This window comes from Dasypus novemcinctus, chromosome 6, assembly GCF_030445035.2.
Source record: "Dasypus novemcinctus isolate mDasNov1 chromosome 6, mDasNov1.1.hap2, whole genome shotgun sequence".
Classification (NCBI taxonomy): Eukaryota; Metazoa; Chordata; class Mammalia; order Cingulata; family Dasypodidae; genus Dasypus; species Dasypus novemcinctus.
This window is the reverse complement of record NC_080678.1, coordinates 44,051,896-44,073,998: the sequence shown is the minus strand read 5'-3', so window position 1 is coordinate 44,073,998 and position 22,103 is coordinate 44,051,896. Positions and strand designations below refer to the sequence as shown.

The 22,103-nt window shown below is 42.5% G+C and overlaps 1 protein-coding gene across 2 annotated transcripts in view; it reads right to left on the bottom strand.

The window, feature by feature from the left end:
• The window catches only part of ALDH18A1 (aldehyde dehydrogenase 18 family member A1), a 42,041-nt gene extending 20,581 nt beyond the window's left edge, over positions 1 to 21,460 (bottom strand). Inside the window, exons 1-7 of one of the 2 annotated variants that reach the window (XM_004456951.5) lie at positions 21,225 to 21,460; positions 17,132 to 17,247; positions 10,515 to 10,729; positions 5,926 to 6,075; positions 5,727 to 5,831; positions 2,576 to 2,734; positions 2,063 to 2,153 (exon numbers count right to left, since the gene is read on the bottom strand). In XM_004456951.5, coding sequence (XP_004457008.1) covers positions 2,063 to 2,153; positions 2,576 to 2,734; positions 5,727 to 5,831; positions 5,926 to 6,075; positions 10,515 to 10,729; positions 17,132 to 17,219 — 808 coding nt within the window. In that variant the 5' untranslated portion in view covers positions 17,220 to 17,247; positions 21,225 to 21,460. The remainder of the gene's footprint in view (positions 1 to 2,062; positions 2,154 to 2,575; positions 2,735 to 5,726; positions 5,832 to 5,925; positions 6,076 to 10,514; positions 10,730 to 17,131; positions 17,248 to 21,224) is intronic. The other variant, XM_004456953.4, reaches the window with a different exon arrangement.
• Positions 21,461 to 22,103: the final 643 nt, after the last annotated feature.

Here is a 22,103-nt window from a genome sequence, read left to right as displayed (position 1 = left end):
ACTTTCACTGTTGCCCCAAGGATTGAATAAGTTGACATTTATAAAGTACCGAGCATAGTCCTGGTGCAAAGGAGAAATTCAGTAAAAGTCTGTTGATTAACTAAAATGCCTTCTTCTCCAGGATGGCTCACACTTACTCCAACTTAGCTGTTCCTATCTTGAGACTTCAAATTAGTGTATAAACATGGTACCAAGACTTCTTACATAAAAAGATACTGACATATAGGTATGATAGCTCTGACTTTCAATATGGGCGAAAGAAAAATCAATTTAACCATGTTTCCTCTTGCCTCCACTCCCTGTACCTTACACTGCTCAAGTGTAAAATGGAGAATGAATCTTGCTGTTATAACCTGCCTGGGTTTTGGGCTAGAAACTAAATCAGGTTTTTCTGATCTCCTGGGAATGTAATAGGGGATTTTCAGGATCCTGGAGGTTTTATCTATTTTGGACACACTTATATTTTTATGGGTAGAACTGCGAAATAAGAATAGCTTAAGAAAGTGAGAAGAATGAATACAGTTAAGTTAGAGTCAAGAGGGGCCCTTCCTGAAGGAAGGTAAAGCAAAGAGAAATACTAGAGAGTAATACATAAAGACATGGAGGCCATATAGACTGAATTTTCTCCAGGGGCTTCAATTTTAAATAATCTGTTCAGTGATTTTCATTAAAAAAAAAAAGTGATCAAAACCACAGTGAAGGAAGTGGACTTGGCCCAGTGGTTAGGGCATCCGTCTATCACATGGGAGGTCCACAGTTCAAACCCTGGATCTCCCTGACCCGTGTGGAGCTAGCCCACGTGCAGTGCTGATGCGCGCAAGGAGTGCTGTCCCCGTGTAGGGGAGCTCCATGCGCAAGTGGTGCGCCCCGTATGGAGAGCCGCCCAGCGCAAAAAAAAGTTCAGCCTGCCCAAGAATGGAGCCGCACACACGGAGAGCTGACACAACAAGATGATGCAACAAAAAGGAAAAAAAAAGATTCCCATGTCGCTGACAACAGAAGCGGACAAAGAAGAACATGCAGCAAATAGACAGAGAACAGACAACTGGGGTGGGGGTGGGGGGACGAAATAAAAATAAAATAAAATAAATAAATCTTTAAAAAAAATCACAATGAGATATCACCTCACTCCACTAGGATGGCTATAATAAAAAAGGCAGATAATAACAAGTGTTGGCAAGAATGTGGAGAAACTGGAACCTTCACACACTGCTAGTGGGAATGTAAAATGGTATAGCCACTTTGGGAAACAGTCTGGTAGTTCCTCAAAGCATGAAATATAAAGTTACCATACAACTCAGCCATTCTACTCCTAGGCAAAATAAAAACATATGTCCACACAAATTCTTATACACAAATGTTCATAGCAGCGTTACTCATAACAGCCAAAAATGGAAGCAAGCCAGAGGTCCATCAACTAATGAATGGGTAAATAAAATATATATCCATACAACAGAATATTATTTGGAAATAAAAAGGGACAAAGTACTGACAGGTGCCACAACACTTAAAGAAGAACCTTAAAGAAGCCAGTTACAAAGAACCATGTATTTTATGATTCCATTCATACAAAATGTCCAAAATAGCGAATCCAGAGAGAAGGAAAGTAGACTGGTGATTTCCAGAGGGTAGAGTGATTGGAGAGAAATGGAAAATGACTGCTGATGGGTATGCAGTTTCTTCTTGGGGTGATGAAACTGTTCTAAAATTGAGTGTCATGAGGGCTGCACAACTCTGTGGTTAAACTAAAAATCACGGAATTGTAAACTTTAAATAGGTAAATTGCATGGTATGTGAATTATATCTCAGTAAAGCTGTTTACAACACACAAACACAACTGAGAGTGCCTGGAAGAACAACATTTCAGCAATCAAACTACATCTCCTGGACTCAACCACCCTCTTTGAGTCATAAAAAACCTGTCAGACCTTACATCTCAGAAATAATGGTCGATAGTTTAAAATAGGGTCAGAAGGACTCAAACAAGGAGGGGTATTCATATGACAACACATGTAGTATTAAATGCAAAAGTTGGATAAAAGAAAAAGGCATTACTTTGTACCTTCTACATCTGAAAGAACAATCAAGAGGTCAGTTTTCATTTCCACGGCCAGACGGGCAGCCAGGCTATCATTATCTTTAACACTAATGACCTGGAATGCAGGTAAAAAGTCATAGTGAGTGAAGTATGCAGGCAAAAAGAAATTCACAGAACTCAGCTAGGCTCTGGCAGGTAAAACCAATGACCCAGAATGTGCAGATGGCAGCTCTTTCAGGCCCCTTCTGCCTGCAAAGCAAACTGCCTACTGGCGAATCTCTTTTCCATACATGCATTTCTTCTATCCATTGAAATACACAAGCCATGCTCACAGCACCATCTTAAACCACTACAGCACATCACCCTGTAGAATGTAACCCCCCAACTTCAGAAGAGCTTAGGTGGCTGCTGCTCCATGATGCCAGCTTCCCCTGATTGCTCTATCTTGTTTATGCCAAGCTTCTGGTATTAGTACATGCAGCAGAGCGTAGTATTAGTGTCTCCAGCATGCTCAACCCTTAGGAATACTTTACCCACATTTACCCCCTGGAGATCACTATTGGGCTCAGCTGGGGGGACAACAGCATCATTTGTGTTGACAATGGGGACAATGTTCATTCGGAGGAGCTCATGAAGTGTTCCATTGAGGTTCCGGCGCTTCTGCTCATCGTGGAAATCCAGATTGGTCACCAAAATCTAAGCAGATTAAGTAGACCAAAAACAGAGGAGAGGGGAAATTGATGAACTTTCCAGGAGCAACATAGAAAAGATGCTTACAGTAGGCACTTCACACAGATTGGAATGGAACCTACATCTTTGAATGCTTATCTAATTCTTTGAGATTGAAGAAAATTTAAGGAAGCATAAAGACTTCTTGCAAAAGTACTTTCATCAGAAAGCAACCAAATATCATCATTTGCAAAATTTAGAAAATTAATTTAGATATTGGGGGGAATTAATGACTATCCATTAATTTCTAAAATATCTCTGAATCCTAGCATCTGATTTAGGGGCTGGCCGTAGCAGGGACTTAAATTCTTGGCATGTGAGTGAACAAATGCTTTAGCCTGTTAGGAAAAGCATATTAGACAAAATGGAACAGAGCTTGTCACTGTTCTTGCTCTGAAGTAGACCACTAGTGGAGTAAACAAGGACTGTGAGCACTTGGGATATGGAGGTGAGTCTGTCGTTAGAAGCTCAGAGAAGAATTACACATAACAGTTGAGAGGAGGGGAGCAGCATAAGCTGCTCAAAGGTAGAATGGAGACATGGGTGTAGGGCAGTAAAGAACTCTGCCCTTTTGCTTGAATCAAAGTATTACACAATGTGCAGCCAGACAAAAAGGTAAATGAGGATGAAAGCAATAAACTAAGTGGTCACAAACTAAGCAGCTCATGAGTAAGTGTTTTAATGAAACTCCCCTGATGTTTAAGGAAGAGGGTTCTTGTTATGTAGGGCAGGCTGAAGGAGAAAAGACTGAAGGTAGATGGTCAAGAAGAAGGGAACTGAAACAAAACTGGGGCAGGATAAGACCTGAACTAAGGTGTAGCTATGGTGACAGAGAAGAAAACAGCAATATTACCAAAGATAAAATAGCAGCCTTAATTATAGGTAATATGTGGGTGACAAAGGAAAAGTAGTAACATGACTGAATGAAGTAATTCAATGCACTCATTGAATGTAATGTACTCATAAGATGCCAGGGCCCCTATATTAGCTACTGGAGAATAATATGTTAATAGTTTGGGGGAAGATGGAATGGGGTGTACACACACACACACACACACACATATATATATATATATTTTTTTTTTTTTCCTCCTAGGAGGTACCAGGGATTGAACCCAGGACCTCACACATGGGAAGCAGGTGCTCAACACTGAGCCACATCCATTCCCATCTCTTCCCTGGGGTATATTTTTGTAGAAGAATATGAACTCCTTTTAGATAAGATCAGTACTATAGGAAACAGGATTAGATCAAAACTAAATATTTAAGTACTAGTCATAATGGTGAAAGGTCAAACAATAAAAGCAAACACATCTTTGTAGGAGAGGCAGGCAGGGCTAAAGGTCCAGTGAAAATACCTGCTGCTTAAACATATTAACCACCAAGGGGTGGGGATCTGACTGCAAAGGTAGGAGAAAAGAGTCCCACAAGGGAAAAAAAAAATACAAATGGAGAAGTGAAATCTGCTGAGATGCAAATCAATTTCATTTTTATGAAGAAAAAGAAAAAAATAAGCTATTATACTTGTTTAAGTGTTTGACCTAGCAAATAACTTACTGGAGATTCCCAAAGTCACAGATAATGTCTTCTACGGAGGATTATTAAAGAAAATAAGGGACCACAGGTTAAAGAGCAAAGGGCAAAGAATTCCCATTGATAAAATCACTGGGGGAGGCAGGGGCATGCGAGAAAAGAGGCCCATGGATTGCTGCTTGTGGGAAACTGGTGGGCAAGACCTCTAGCTCTTTCATACCCACATCAATGGAAACAATGGCTGATGTGCACTGACTTTTAATGCTCTTATTATTTAAAAAGAAAAAAAAAGTACAGTCCTTGGACCTAAGTGTCCTGATCTAGCTCCAGGATTTTAAAAACATTAAGGACTAAAACCATCATTGGATTGTGGAGAAGGGACAGCAGAGATAGAAACCTGCATTTCTGTTTTCTTTATGCTGATGCTCCCAAAATCTAAGGTTACAGAGAATGGTCCCTGGCCACAGGAAATAGGGTGGACAAGATGAAGGCTTTCTATTTCAACCAATTATTCAAAGATACTCTGGCATATCAAAATATTGTGGATGGCAACTGTGAAAAGGATGGAGAACCAGAAGAAGTGATAGGTAATAAAAAAGCAAAATGTGAAACGGTGTAAAACAATATCTATGTAATTGGTCGGATCAGAGGTAGCAAACTGGTGTTTGGAAAGAGTGACTCAGGGAGTTAGATTTTTCAGTTGTTTTATGAAGTGACTGATAATTCAGATGCTTCTATTTAGTGTATGGTTGATTAAAAATACAATTGAAAAAATATTCAAGACATATAGGTAAAAAATAAATGATATGAAAGAAGGTGAATTTTTTTTAGGTCCCACGAGGACAGGAACCATGTCTGATTTGATCACCACAGTATCTCCCATACCTAGCATACTCTTTGGTACACTGTAGGTACTCAATAAATATTTGTTGAGTGAATGAGAAACAAACCAACCACACCTGTCTTCCTATTTCTCTTCTACCCTCAACAGATATCCATTATAGAAGGCAACCACACATAAAGAGAAACAAGTCAGATAAAGGTAGAAAAGCTAATTAAAGACACTTAACTTTCCTGTCTGCAGGGTCCTGGAATTTATAGTAGCCCTAAGAGTTATTAGTAAAATAACAAGATTTAACACTTATTGAGAGTATACTATGTACTACACACAATATACTAAATGCTTTTCATATATTTTCTAATTGAGTCCTTCCAAAAACCCTCTGAGCTAGGCAGTTATTAAGATGAAGAAACTGAGGCACAAAAAGATTCGACTTAAAAACTTTCTCTAGTTCTCCCAAGTGGCCAGTGGTGAGGCCAAGACTGTATTCTGGCAGCATAGCTCCGGGGCCCTGCTCAGAATCCCCTTGCTCCACAGGACCTGCCCTCACAGGTCCCCACACCCCCCGCAGGTGCAGCCTCTCACCTGGGCGGCGCAGATGCTGTACTGGGTAAACATGGCCTCATACAAGGCCATCAGCCCACTCTGTCCGGCGGCTGCACAGGCTCGTGCCTCTAAGACTGGAATTGCCTGGAATACACCAATAGACAAGGTACGTTAGGGGTGAGGCACAGGGAAGGAGGCTGAGGGCCCCTGTTACAGGCTGTAGGGAAGCAGCACTCACCATCTCCTTCAGCTGATTCTGCCCTGAGTGCAAGGCCTGCCGCACACTCTGAGACAGGAGGATCTCATGGCGCAAGCGTTGCTTGCCAAAGGCTACAGCTCCGCTAGTCACCAACATCATCTCTCGGCCCTGATTCTGCAGCACTGACACCTGAAATTGAGGAAGGAAAAGGTACCACAAGTCACTTTCCTGTCTTCACAAGAGACCCAGCAGGGCAGTGGGCTGGCTCCGTAAGAATCACCCAGGTTGTTTGGGGAAAGTATAGATTGCTACAATCTGTCTCAAATTTCTGTTTGGTAGGTGGCAGACAAAAATCAGATGTGTTTAATAAAGGGATTCTGGTGTGCGGCAGGTTTGAGATCCACAGGACTTGATGGTATCTATAGGAATCTATAGTGCAGAAGGCCTAATTACTCCAGATCTGGAGCTAGGAATTGCAATGTAAACTTTAGTACATGGCTTATCAGGTTCTAAGGCTTCTTCTGGGAAATGAGGCTGTTTCTTGGGCATGTTTGATCCTCAAGGGTCAGATGCTGACTCTGTTCTGCTCTGTTTGCCTGGAACCAGTTGTGGTCACATGAAGGAAGCAAAGACTCAAGATATATAGAGTCAATATTCCCAACCATCTCTCTCCACCTGATGCTTGAACCCTATTACCTGATTTGGGAACTCATACAGCTGTGACAAACCATGATTAAAAACATACACACACACATGCAAAAAACAACACAAAAAAACTTCCCATCATAGAAAACTTCATAGTTAACAAAAGTGCTGAGAATAGTATTATAACCCTTCATGCACAGTCCCCTGCCCATCACTTCCACAGCTACCTATTCATGGCCAACTGTCCACTCTCCAATAACCCCTATACTTCAGCAGCATTGTTTTAAAGCAAATTACGGACACCAAATACATTATTTCATCTGTAAATATTTCAGCAGGAATCTTTAAAAGACAAGAGAGATACGTGGATATATCCATAAAACCATTATGATCAAAAAAGATCCAATAATTCCTTAATATCCAATATCTAACCAATGTTCACATTTCCCCAGTTTTTCAGCCTGCTTGACTTCAGATGCAAATAAGGCCCATACACTGCAATTAACTGAAAAGCCTCCTAAATCTTTTTTAATCAATAGGTTCCCCACCCCCATTGTTTTGTTTTCCCTTGCAATTTTTTTGTTAAGGAAATGGGGTTGTTTTTCCTTTAGATTCCCCAGTCTAGATTTTGCTGATTGTATCCCTATGGTATTGTTTAATACATCCACTAAATTTCCCATAAACTGGTTTTAGATATAGAGAGGCTTGACTTTTTTCCCAAGAAATCTGTATCGGTGGTCTTGTTCATGTCCAAGGAGGGCGCACATAATGCCCGGGTGTCTTTCTTGTTTGATGTTAGCAGCTGTTGATGATCCTTACCAACATCCATTAATTCAGTAGAGGATGCAAAACACTGATATTCTAATTCAATCATCACTTCATTTATAGGCTAGAATACTTCCATAAAGGGAAATCTTACTCCACCAACTACTGCTTACCCTAAAGTACAGTGTGCATATGAAAATCAAGATAAATATTTATTTCCCTTTATTTACTATTTTTAAAAATGAGTGGATTCTCTAGTGTCCTCTAAAGAACACCAATGAGATTTAAAAAAACAAACCATTACAAACTCATAGATTTAAACATATTTCATGTGTTTTAAGTTTACTGCGATAATTCAATTTACTAATTTCAAAAGATCCCATCTTTGGCCACTTTAAATTGGCTTCGGAGTCTGTCTAACACAATCTGGATGGCCTTGGACCAGATGGTTGACTCTGCGTATCGGATCTAGAGAGCTGTTCTGTGAGGTCCACTGTGACTCCTAGGAGGGGGGCTGGTGGCCTAAGCAAACCATTTCCAGGCTCTCCCTACTGTTTTCATCAAGTTTCTCCTCAGCTCAGTTCTTCAATCTGCTTTTGAGATAAAACCCCAACTCCCCTACTTGGCTTTAGAGCCCTGCCTAAAGGGAATCATGCACTTTACTGCCCTCTCCCAAACAGACAATCACCACTGCTTTCAAGCCCACCTCCTCCCAGCCCCATCAGCAAGTCAGGTTCGTCTCTGTCTTTGCCCACCTGGAATCCACTCTGAGTCTCTCTGTCCCTTTCCCAGAACCAGGGGGTTGCACAACTCCAGGAAGTACCATTCACATGTGCAGCTAGAAGTGTTGGAACCCTTCTCTCAGCATAAAGCCAACCAGCAGGCTACTTCCCAGCTCTCTGAGGAAACCTCAAGAACTAAACTCTTATTCGACTTTCCCATCTCCCAGCCTGTCAGTCATTAACTTTTGGGTCCACTCACTTGGTTATTTACCGCCTAGAACAATAATCTAGTTGTTTAGGAAGTCCTAGTTCTAACTCCCTAAGGGCAGAGACAAAATGCTGGAATACTTTGACTGCTCCTCAAAATGTAGCCACTTGATAAATATTGGTTAAATTGACTTGACCCTGATGAACTGGAAGCAGACTTTGATAATAATAGTTTAGTATAGAATATATAAGAAAATTCCATCATGTTTCAAGTTAGCAGCTTCCTAATCTGACCGCCTAAGGAAAGTTATTTTTAAAAACATAAATATGGTTAAGAAACAGAGAGCTGATTTACAGCTGGACTGGAAAAACTCTATCATTGTTGCTGGGCATACCTGGATATGTTTCTTATTATTGGCTTGCCACTTGTTTTTTGTTTTTTGTTTTGGAGTTACTGGGGCCAAGGATTGAACCCAAGACCTTGTATGTGGGAAGCTGGGGCTCAACCACTGAGGCACATCTGCTCCCCTACCCACTTGTTTTTATTTTTATTTTTTTAAAAATTTATTTATTTCTCTCCCCTTCCCCCACGCCCAGTTGTCTGCTCTCCGTGTCCATTCGCTGTGTGTTCTTCTGTGACCGCTTCTATCCTTATCAGCGGCACCAGGAATCTGTGTTTCTTTTGTTGCATCATCTTGTTGTGTCAGCTCTTCGTGTGTGCCGCACCATTCCTGGGCAGGCTGCACTTTCTTTCGTGCTGGGTGGCTCTTCTAATAGGGCGCACTCCTTGCATGTGGGGTTCCCCTACACGGGGACACCCCTGCATGACATGGTACTCCTTGCGTGCATCAGCACTGCGCATGGGCCGGTTCCACATGGGTCAAAGAGGCCCCGGGTTTGAACCGCGGACCTCCCATGTGGTAGACGGACGCCCTAACCACTGGGCCAAGTCTGCTTCCCTCCCACTTGTTTTTAAATAAAGTTTTACTGGAACACTGCCATCCTTATTCCTTTATGTATTGTCTACAGCTGCTTTCATGCTACAACAGCAGAATTGAATAGTTAAGACAGATTTTATGGCCCGCAAAGCCTAAATATATTTACGACTAAGATAATGACTATTTAGCTTTCCACAGGAAAAGTCTGCAGATTCCACTAAGATAAGGGCAATGGGATTTAGGATATGATGTTTAAAGTCCAAATTCTGCTGCTGATTCCCCAGGTCAGTTTCTTTACTGATAACTTGCAGCCAGCCTGGCTTGACTATATAAAGTCCCCACTGGGACCTTCAATTTTGAGCTTGCCTGAAGTAAAGATTGCTTGCAAATTTTGGTGGCTCATTCTGGAGATAAAGTATGGTCCATGTGCAAATAAAGACCATGGGAAGCTTGTGGTTAGGTTGTCTCTTGGATCCACATGTTTGCCTGTACTCTCTTCCTTCATTGTATCCTGTGCCTTCAAATGAAAGTCTTACATGAGTGTGTTCCCTGGCACCTGGTAAGTTCTTCAAATACCCAAATTTAGGAAATCTATGCAATAATAGCTTATATTTATTTGAATATTATTGGGCAATTAATTTTTTTTAAAAGCCCACCAAAACAGGAAAAAAAAACGTTCAATACTTAAATCCATCCATCAGGAAACTCACCCTGGCTACACTGTAGAGTCACCTGGGAACTCTGAAAACACAGCTGCTTGGTAACCATCCCAGAGATATTTATTAAATGGTTTGATGCAAAGCCCAGCTGATTCTAGCCCCTTTGGATGACACTAATATGCAGTCAGGATTAAGAAACATTGAAACAAAAAAAAAGAAAAAAAAGAATCATTGACATTGGGGAGCGGATGTAGCTCAAGTGGTTCAGCACCTGCTTCCCATGTATGAGGTCCCAGGGTAAATCTCCTAAAAACAAAACACAACAGAGACATGAAAAAGAACCAACTTGGGGGAGCCAGTGTAGCTCAGGCCTGAGTGCCAGTTTCTCACATATGAGAGGTCCCAGGTTCAATCCCTGGTCCTGGTAACTCAAAAAAAAAAAGAATCATGATATGCATCTCCTTATCACTAAGAAGCCTGAGGAATTAACTCTACAGAATCAACTGTACTTCTTGACATTCCCTTTCCTTGCCTTGGGCCATTTTCTTCCCTGGGGAAGGTTACTTTCCAAACTAGGTTTAAATCTATCATGCTCAAATCGAGACTATTTTCACTAGTGTGATAAGGCTGAGCCAACAGGCTAAAAACCCTACTGGTTTCAGTTCAGCGGAATTTCCCATTTTGGCAATCACCTGCTCAACGATCGATGCCAGGCGCCCCAGTGCCAGGCCACATTCATCCCCTCGGGTCACCACAGCACTTCCAAGTTTCACCACGATCCTCTTAGCATGCTTCAGCTCACTGCGGTGGGCAAAGGACTTGCCATGTGCGCGACTGAGGGGTACAGTGATAAAGGGGATGTTGCTCCAAGAACGAACATGCCTGATGCCTGAAGGCTGGACATAACCTGTAGCCCCCAAACAAAACCAAATACAAGAAAAAAGATGAAATACACAGTAGTTCTCCACGCACGATATCAATCAGTTAAGCTACAAAAAAAAAAAGCTTTATCATTATTAACTGAGTAAAACAGTATATCAGGAGCTATATTTAACAAGCATGCTCTTATTGTGGTATTGAATGGTAGTTTACAACTAGTATGCAGACAGAGGCACATTCAAACACCACTGGAGAAGAGCATAAATTAACCTATCTTTCCTGAAGGTGTGCTGGCAAAATATATCAAAAGCCTTAAAAAATGCTCACATTTTCTTACCCAACAATTCCGTATTCAGAAATTTGTGAAATTCCATGTTCAGAAAAAGATTAATTAGCATTTTTAGAATTTTAATAACAGAAAAATGCTCATAATATTGCAGTTTCATATACATACCTAAATGCATAGAAAGATGAAGCGAGTAAAATAATACAATTTCATCTCTTGATGGGATTCTGGGAAATTTTAATTTTTTTCTTTATTCTTTCCTACATTTTCCCAATTTATACAATAAAATTCATTGCTTTCGTAATAAGAAAAGTAAACATATGCCTTTAAATAAACTACACTACTATGAAGAGAGCCTGATTAGCAAAGATGATGAGGAACAAAGTACTGGTATGGAATATAAAATAATTATAACTAATCCAAGTGTGATTTTCTCCCTGACATGGCAGTACAGATTGAGATGTCTGCACCAATGATAAAGGAAACTGGAAATCTTTCTGAAGGAGAAGAAATGTTGAATTCAGATACTTTCCTTCTATTCCTTCAACATCTGCCATTAAGTAATCCTTTCCTGATTCTTTTTTCTTGCAACTCTGTGCAAGATTTCTAAGGGGGCAAAAAAAATATTCTTGATGAAAAAGGTGAACAGATTTCTGAATAAAGCCCGAAGTAAGGCAGTGCCTTCTTTTACCCAGGCACAATGCTGCCAATTAAAAGACTACTTTTCTTGGCCTTTCTTGCTCAGTTAGGTATGAGCATGTAACAAAATTCTGACTAAAAAGACACATGTGAAAATGTTATGTGGGGCTTCTACGAATTTTCCTTACAAAAAAAAAGAAGTGCTTCCTTCTTCCCTTCATCCATTCTGCTGTTTGGAACGCACATGGTTGTACCTCAAACAGCCATTTCTGACTACAAGAAAACACGTTAAGAATTGTGAAGCAACAAGAAAGGAGGAGCCTGGGCCCCTGATGATTTCACACAGCTACTATGGAAGGCCAAATCGCCTAGATTCTCTTAGGATTGCCAAGCTTCTTTCAGTGCAAACAGAAGGAAATATATATCTGTCTGTTTAGGCCATTATTATTTTGAGGTTTCTGTTCCATGCACCTACCCTAATTGTCACTGACATAGGAGGAGGATGAGTGCACAGGCAGGTGGGTGGGGTGAGGCCTGGAGGGAGAGGAAAAGCTGGCTATGGATGTTGGGGAATGGGGTGTCTTACAACAAATGGACCTTCACTTCGTGGCGCTCCCTGATCTCAGTAAACAAGACAGAAGGCTAACACAGGTTCTCAACAGGACCAACAACCTTAGGCACTTCCTCCAAAAGAGTCCTCTATGTGTCACCACAGGCAATTAATAAGTAATAAAAAATTTGAATGAATTAAAAAAAAAAATTATCCCAAGCTACCTTCTCGATCATTCTACAATTGTGCTATTAAGAGTAACTACCTCATTTTGAATCAACCATTACCATCTCCTTTTCTATCTACAGATGAATTTTTCAGAGTTTCTCTAGATCTTCTGTCTTAACCTCTGGACCACTCACTCTTTTCTTGACTATAATCTAGCTTCTCACTGTATTCTCTATACTATAACAATGGTGGGTAAAGCAGGCAGAATTTCATTCTCATGGACTGAAGATCACTGTGTTCTCCCCCCTTCCTGCCTCCTTCACACATAAACCTTAGAAAGAATATTTCTGATGTAGTGGTAAAGAGTCCTTTCTTTTTTCTGTTTAATAACCATTTTTAAAAGTGACTGTTTCAGGTTTGTGGAGATACCAGAAAGATGATAATAGTCTTTTCTCGCAGGCTTGCAGTCCAGTTCCTGGCACAAGATATCCAGAAAAGCAAAAACTCTGATCATCTGGGATAGGGCTAAGGCTCTGGCACCCTTGCTAGATCCACTGGTGGACTGTCTCTCCCTGCTGAGTGAGTCCAAGAGACCAAAGGGCTCATATGATGAGAGGTACAGAGTTGTTGGGCTACATTTCATGGAGGGCCACCTTTCTTAATTAGGGTAATTAACAGGTATCTTGGCTCAGTTTTGAGAGATTATAAATACCTAAGCCTAAGCTTAAAAGCTGAATATATAATAGTTTCTGGCCTAGCTGACCTGAGAAAGGGCTGGTGGAGGGAGAGACGTACTCCCCTGGGGTTTGGACCTGGGATCACTGGGGGCTGCATGCAAAGCCTGGAGCTGTACTTGAATATTGCATATCCCTTTGACACCTGTCAGGAGGCCTGCTGGCCATTTTCATCTACTGTCCTGTCCTGAAAGGGTGGTAAGCATGGGTGGGGCAGCTTTGGAGGGCACGTCATGGGCAACAGGTAGTGGTAAGCATGTCAGTCCAGATGATCAAACGAACAGCAGAAACCACTCAGAACCCAGCAGGCCATGAATGAGACTTCTGACCCACAGTCTGTATCAGCAGGGGAGTGTGACATCGCTCGGTGCCAGGCAGACAAGAGTCATTCTGTCTGCAGGCAATGAGTTACGGCAGTGGATCAGGAGTGGCAATGTTCAAGAAGAGGTCACAAATACTAACAAGTTTCAAGCAGGTAAAAACTTAGGTCAAGTGGGTTCTAGCACCAAGGAGAGCTCCATGGGCTTTTTTGGTTTCTGGGTGAGCACCACTTTTCATCCTCCCATACTTAGCCTACCTTTCTTGCAGAAATTTTTATGTTCAACAGCGTAATTACACTTTTCGGGGTCTCAGTTGAGGTCTGAGAAAGCCCTGACTAGTTAGGGAAAAGTCAAGCCTTCTGGATGAGTAACCCTTTCCCTCTGCTAAAAAAATCTTTAAGCTCTAAGTCCCAAAGAAAAGTCGATTCCTCCTAGTAGGTTCAAGGGGTACTGATGTTTGTATATGTGTGGGGGGTGAGGGTTGTCGGTACTCCTCAGAAGTAATGAGGATCATACTCCAAGGGAGGAGAAGCCCTTTCCCTCGTTAGCAGTATTCCTTCCTACTCAGGAATAGCTATCTTCAGGCGTGAATGAGAAGAGGCCTCATGTGATTTCTATTTCTCTTCATGGACTCCCCATCCCATAACTGTCTCCAGATCCTTTCTCATTTTGCCTTTCTCATTTCTTTTCTGTTTATCATGGCCACTGAACACAGGGCTACAGGCTCTAGAACAACCTGAATATATTAATAAAATTTAAAAATATATGGGCAAGATCAAAGAGTGCTTCTGAAGCTAGTAAGAATAAATTGTAATATCAACAAAAGTAATAGGAAGAAAAACAAACTACAACAACAACAAAAATATTGAAGTGAATCCTTCTACATACCAGGAGCTCTGTAAAGGTTTGTATACCTTACACAGAGGCAGAGTGGTATAAGACACAAGTATAGGTTCTGGAGCCAGACAGCCTGTGTTGGAATCTCTACTCTGCTGTTACCATCTTACCTATCTCAAAAGGTTGTTGTAAGGGATGATAAAATGAGTTAAAATATAAACAGTGCTTGGTACAAAGTAAACACAATAAATATTAGCTGGTATTATAAATGTTAGCTATTATCATCATCATCAACCTAATTCTCATAAGAGCCTCATGTGTTAGGTATTATTATGTGTCATTATTATTCCCATTTTATAAAAAAGATCATTAGAGCCTAGAGAAGTTGAGTAACTTGCCAACATTACCAGACTGCAAAAATGGCCGCAATGTTTTTCAGCTTTTCCCATCAATGTTGGAATCTGTTTTCCCACTCCTTGAATATGGGCTGACCCTGTGACTTGCTTTGACAGATACAGCGAAGCAGAAGTAACACCGTATATATTCTGAGCTTGACCTCCAGAGCTCTTGCAGCCTCCCTGCATGCTGCTCTAGGGAACTGTGCATCATGTAAAGAAACCAAGGATTGCACATGGAAGGATGAGAACCCACATGGAACAGAAATATGATCCACCACCCCAGCAGAGACCCCCACCCCCATGCCCCAAAACCAACTTGAGCTGACTTGAGAGTTGACACACAGAACCACTATGCAACTGAGCCCAGCCCAAAATGCCAACCCAGAGAATCGTGACCTAAATAGATAGTTTTAAATCACTAAGTTACTTAGCAAGTTAAGTAGCAGAGCTGGTTTTCAAGTCCAGGGAGTTGGCTCCAAACCCCGAATTTTTAATCCTCACACTATTTCTTCTTTACAGGAAGAAGAAATAGAGGTTTTCCAGAAGCAAGTCATCTCGCAGGGAGGTTTGGAAATACACCATTGATAAGATTTAGGTGTCAAGGATACAGTCAACTTAAAATACTATAAAGAGGGAGGCGGACTTGGCCCAATGGATAGGGCGTCCGCCTACGACATGGGAGGTCCGCGGTTCAAATCCTGGGCCTCCTTGACCCATGTGGAGCTGGCCCATGCGCAGTGCTGACACATGCAAGGAGTACCATGTCACACAGGGGTGTCCCCGCGTAGGGGAGCCCCACGCGCAAGGAGTGCGCCCCATAAGGAGAGCCGCCCAGTACAAAAGAAAGTGCAGCCTGCCCAAGAATGGCGCCACACACACAGAGAGCTCACACAAGATGAGGCACCAAAAAGAAACACAGATTCCCGGTACCACTGATAAGGACAGAAGCAGTCACAGAAGAACACACAGCAAATGGACAGAGAGAGCAGACAAGGGGAGAGAAATAAAAAATAAATCTTAAAAAAAAAAAATACTATCAACAGCCTTTCCAACAAATGACATTGGAGCACTGGACAGTCAAAAAATTGAAACTTGAACTAAACATCACACATTTATACAGAAATTAACTCAAATGCATCATGGACTTAAATGTACACTGTAAAATGTTAATAAAACACTCAGAAAAGAACAGTGAGAAGATCTTCATGATCAAGGGCTATGCAAACAAAGAGTTCTTAGACAGGACACTAAATTACAATCCAAGACAGGAAGAACTGTTAAATTTGACCACATCAAAATTTAAAACTTTGCTCCGTGAAAGACCCTGTTAAGAGGGTAAAACAACAAGCTACAGATGAGAAAATATTTGCAAACCACATAGCCAACAAAGGATTATTTTCTAGAAGGTATAAAGAACTCTTAAAACTCAATAGTAAAAAAATAAATAAACAATCCAACTTTAAAAATCAGAAAAAGACATATAAACAGACATTTCACCGAAGAGTATATAAAGATGGCAAAAATACACATGAAAAAATATTCAACCTCATTATCCACCAGGGAAAAGGAATGAGATATTGCTACACACCTATGAGAATGGCTAAAAAAAGACAACACCAAATGCTGGTGAGGATGCTAGGAAACACTGACAGAGCATTGGTGGGGATGTAAAATGGTACAGCTGCTCTGTAAAAACAGTTTGGCAGTTTCTTAAAAAATCAAACATGTGACTACCATATGACCCAACAACTGTACTCCTAAACATTTATCCTGGAGAAATGAACACTAATACACATACAAAAACCTGTACATGAATGTTCACAGTAGCCTTATTTATAATAATAAAAAATGGAAACAACCCAGATAATCATCAATGGGTGAATGTTTACACAGTGGTACATCCATGCCATTGACCACTACTCAGTAATAAAAAGGAATGAACTATTTGACAAAGACAACTTGAATTTCCAGAGAATTATGCTGAGTGAGAAAAAAAACAATGCCAAGGGTTACATATTACATGATTCCATTTATATAACATTCTTGAAATGACAATATTATAAAAATGGAGAACAGATTAGTGGTTGCCAGGGGTTAGGGATAGGGGGACTGTAGTTGTGGCTATGAAAGGAAAACTGGAAGGATCCTTGTGGAGGGAAACGTTCTGTGACTCAGTTATATCAATGTCAATATCAGGATGTTTTCTCTGTATTATTTTGCACAACTGCAAGCGAATCTATAATTATTTCAAAATAAAGAGTTTAATTACAAAATAATGAACAAAAACAGCCTATAAAAATTTGGGGGAGGGGGATGAATACAGGTAACACTTTATTGTCAAACACACATTTGGAACATTTCACTAGTAAGGTGCCTTCTTGCTAAGTGCCTCTGTCCAGTTCTACCCCAATTATAGTTTTCTTCTCCTTTAAAACTGTTTGAAGCACACTTCAACTACCAAACTACCCACATACTTATAAATTTCCTGTGGTACATACGAAATCTGGAGACTGCTGTGGATTGGAACCAGGGCAGGACATGTTGGTTGAAGGGCTGGAACCCAGAGCGGTAAACTTGACTCAGCATGCTGAAATGTGGTCACTGATCACTGTACCTGCAGAATGCATTTCAAAAAATGAATAATAAAAGAACACTAAAGAAGCAGACGTGGCTCAAGCGATTGGACTCCCGTCTACTATATGGGAGATCCAGGGCTTGATTCCTGGGGCCTCTGGTGAGGCAAGCTGGCCCATGTGGAGTGCTGGCCTGTGTGGTGAGCTGGCCTGAGTGGAATGCTGGCCTATGCAAGAATGCTGGCCAGTGCAGCAAGCTGACCCGAGCAGAGAGCTGACGCAGCAAGATGATGCAACAAAAGAGACACAGAGGAGAGACAATAAAAGATGCAGCAGACCAGCGGAACTGAGGTGGTACAAGAGATTGAGCACCTCTCCCCTACTCTGGAAGGCTCTGGGATCGGATCTCTGTGTAGCCTAAAAAGAAGACAAGCAGATGCAGAAGAACGCACAGCGAAGGGACACACAGTAGACAATGGGGGGTAGGAGAGGGGGCATGAACAAATCTTAAAAAAAAAAAAACTAGACAATTCATTTTCTTTTCCTTCACTTTGTGTACGCTAAGAGTAAAAACTTGACTTTCCTGCTCCAAAACCTGCTTGTTTTATGGAAAATCCCCCACTCCTCTATATTACATAAGAGAAAGAAAGAACACAGGCCTGCTGCCCAGGTCCCAACCCTAGTCTTTCCCTTCCAAGGACCATCTTAGAGTTTATGTAAGCAAATAATGATTTAGGGTAAGGAATATTTTCAGTGATAAAAAAACTTTATGTTTATGTATTGATACTAAATCTTCACTACATTTCCTATACCATTGGGGGGTTACTACAGATCAATAGATTCAACATCCGCAGCCATTGCCACCTTCCCAGTACCACCTACCAGCAAAACCCTGTAACCTACATATTTTGAAGTCAGCTTGATCCTTGCCAGTCACAAGAAGAGGGAGGAAAGGCCAGAGGCTGCTGCCAGGTCTTTCTTTCTGCTTCCCCAGAGGCATGAAAAGCATACTCCTGTGCCCTGGGAAGAAGGTGTAGGTGGCAACACCTCCAAGGAACTGGCTATTCAAGTGATTGTGGGCATGTCAGGCAGAGGATGAGTAAGAAACCTCAGCGTTGAAGATGATGGTTATAGGCATTTCCCCCTCCCTGCTCAAACTTGAGGTTTATACTAAGAAGAGTTCCTTCTACAAAACAGTAAGGGACTCCTTCCTAGTATGCATGCAGGGTAAGCATTTCGTTATTGTAGGTCTTATGCTACAGAGCCACTGCTGTTTTCACAAGATAAGAAAAATACTGCACCTTCTTTGCTTGCAGGCCTCCTTCTAACTTTGGCTCTGTGGATTGGTACATATCCCACCCCTCTTAAATGTGTCTCAAAACATGAGGGAGTATTGTGGGAAAATGGTGATGGACTAAGAGGCAGAGCTGAATGCTTTCAAAAACAACAGAGAAAGAGCCAAAAGCTGGCTGAGGGACCTGCTTTGGGGGTCAGCAGACCAGGACAGTGCTACACAACTCCCAGGAGGATGAGGGACAGAGAGACAAAGAAGCCAAAGGACCAACATGAGTTAACACCCCCCCACCCCCAATCTATTAAGTTGGGATAAAATTCCTGGCTCACTGAAACCCACTGAGAAGAGAGGAGACATCTTCTTCCCTGTTAGCTGTTTCAAGGGAAAAGGGAGGGGCAGTGGGGGTGCTTTTCTTCAGTGAATTTGCCCAGCAGAGCCTACTCTGAACCTCCCATCTGGAGATTCAACACGGAACACAGGAAAGCCCAGGCTAAAATGTATCAATAGAAAGGTGTGCTGGCTGGTGCCATCTGCTGGCCAGTATGGAAATTGCATGGACAAAAACTGTTGCCCTCCCTGTATCCAACCCCTGGGAGAAAATGTGCACCCCGCTAGTGAGTCCCTGGCCCCAATTTTGAAAACTTAAGCAAGGCAATTTTAATGACTGAGAATAAGTTGAACTGAATATCAAAGAAGAGCTGCAAAAAAAAAAAAAAAGAGTAGAAAAGAGAGGGAAATTAGCTATCAGATAAATTCACAAACATATTCAGATGCCTAGATATCAGCAAAAAATTACAAGCCATACTAGGAAACAGGAAGAGATGGCCCAGCCAAAAGAACAAACTAAAATATCCTGAAGAGATACAGGATTTAAAACAATCAGTGATAATTACACAACTCTCCCAAATCACTTCAAAGAACTTAAAGAAAATGTAACTAAAGAAATAAAGGATATTAAAAAGTCACTGGGAAAGCATAAAGAAAAATTTGAAAGCCTGCAAAGAAAAGCAAAGAATTTATGGGAATGAAAGACACAACGGATGAGATTAAAAATACATTAATGGCACCTAAGAGCAGATTTGAATTGCTCAAAGACAGAATTAGTGATTTTGAAGACAGAACATCTGAACTGGAAAAGACAAAAGAATAGAAAGAGAAGAGAATGGAAAAAATGGAACAGAGTCTCAGGAAATTTAATAAAAACACGAAACACACAAACATTTGCATTAATGGTGTCCCAGAATGAGAAGAGAATGGAAAAGGGGTAGAAAGAATATTTGAAGAAATAATGACTGGAAACTTCCCAACCCTTATAAATATTAGTATCCAAGAAGGACAATGCACCCCAAACAGAATAAACCTGAAAAGACCTACCCTGAGACACTTACTAATCAGGAATGACAAATATCAGAGATAGAGGATTCTGAAAGCAGCAAGAGAAAAGCTGTTGATAAGATTAAGTGCCAACCTCTCATTAGAAACCATGAAGGAGAGAAGAAAGAAGTATGATGTATTTAAGGTACTGAAAGAGAAAAACTGCCAGCCAAGAATTCTGTATCTGGCAAAACAATCCTTCCAAAATGAGAGTGAGTGTGTTCACAGACAAACAAAAAGGATACGAAGACAGACAACAGAATGATATGACAACAGAAAGCTGAAGGACAAAATGGATGAAGTAATGCCTTTACAGTAATAACACTAAATGTTAATGGCTTGAACTCCCCAATCAAAAAATACAGACTGTTAAGCACACTCCCTCACTGCAATGGAGTTCATTCTGCCAGAGTTTTTATACCCTCAAGAAGCAGTCAGCTGATTCCATGGAGCAAAGGGTATGTGTGTGTCTAGACTCAATGTCACGAGGTGAACTTTCCATGTTTTGATTCAGAGCATTTCTCCACTACTTCTTTAAACATTCCAAGCAGAAAGCCCTTATCTCACTTGATGTGGATAGAGAACTGAACTTCAGTCCCAACAAAGTTCACCCAGAAACTCATGCTCGGTATATGGCTCACCACTTGATAAGGACAAAGACCGGGTGATAAATCTCATCACCTCAGAGAGGATGGGGGGAGAGGGGATCTGAGCGTGCCAGGAAGGAACTATCACAGCTGCACTCCCTACTGCAAAAGACCATAGTGAGCAAATTTCCCTGCCATTGGGTGGAGCAAGGGTGGGGAATGGAAGGAGAGGGGAAGAGAGGATAACGAAAGATCAAGCAGGCTGCGGGAAACCGCACACAAGACACCCGGACATCGGTGTGCCGCCAGATGTAAACCCAGGTATAAAAGCACGACCAAGGCAAGCGGACTGGGAAGTGGTTACGGATTCCCAGACTGAGAAAACGCCCTCAGTCTCCAAGCCTAAACCTGGGCCAGTTCCTGGGTATAGCCAAAGATGGCAAGGGAGGTCTGGTGCCCGGAGCCACTTGAAGACCCCGGGGCCTTCGCGACCCAGCATATGGGAGCGCGCCGGGGCCCTGCAGCGCCCTCTGGGCGACCCGGCCCGGCCGCCATCTCTCGGCCCACGCTCCCGGCCCGCCCCAAGACCGCTCCGGCCCGCCCCAGGACCACTCGCAGGCCCCGACCCGGGGATGGCCCTGCACCTGCTGGGCGCCGCGCTCCCGCAGCACCCACGCAGTGGCCCGCGCCCTAGCGCGCACGCCGGTCTCGCAGCTGCCCCTGCAGAGGCGCGGGTGCCTCGGGAGGCCCGCCGCTCGCGTACCTGCCTCGCCGCCACCGCCGCCGCGCCCCCGGCTAGGGTACCGCCACCTACTCGCCACGCCGCTCTTCCGGCACTCTACGCCGGGCCGATTCTCGGCGCCCCCTTACGCTTCTTTTTCTTCTGTCCACGTCCCCCAAGATGGACGTTACGTCAGCGGCGCTGGAGTAAACCAGGGCCGCAGGGCCTTCGCTATTGGCGTAGGTCGAGAGGACGCCCAAGAGTAGCGCCGCGGCAACGGCGTAGGCGCCTTCTGAGAATCGGGTCTGCGCTCCACGTGGCGAGCCCCGCCCGCCGCCTGCCCGGGAAGCGGTGCGGAGGCGGGGCTCGAGTTCTCGGCGGGTGGGCGGGGTGTGTAAACGTCTACATCCCGGGAGCGGGGATCAGGATCTGAAGAGGGTGGCTTAGGGTCGCCCCACCAGCTTTTCCAGGGAGGTAGAAAAGGTGCGCGGTGCCCTTAACTCATAACCATGTGTCTGTTACTGCTGACTACCTGGACCAATTCACAAGTATTTCCGGAACCTCTTCTGCTGTTTAAATGGGGGAAATTTGGGCACAGCGATCAACTGATTTGCCCTCAGTCATCTAGAGATTTCCTCAAGGGTTCCAGCCTAATTCTGGCTCAGCAAAGGCAATGGTAAGAGTATTGCACACCATTCTTAAATCGTTATATTAAATATCTGATCATTAGAATCATTCCAAAGGTGCAGGCAGACCTACCCTTAAAATTAGAACACTGATTCTCTCCTTGTGTTTTTCTCCAAGGGCACGTTCCTGCAAAGACACAGATATGTAAGGAGCCAGCCTTTGATTGGAGGTCGGTGACAGGCAGGCAGGCGTCTTGTCGCTATAGGCCCTGAGAATGTTGCTATTTTGTGAATC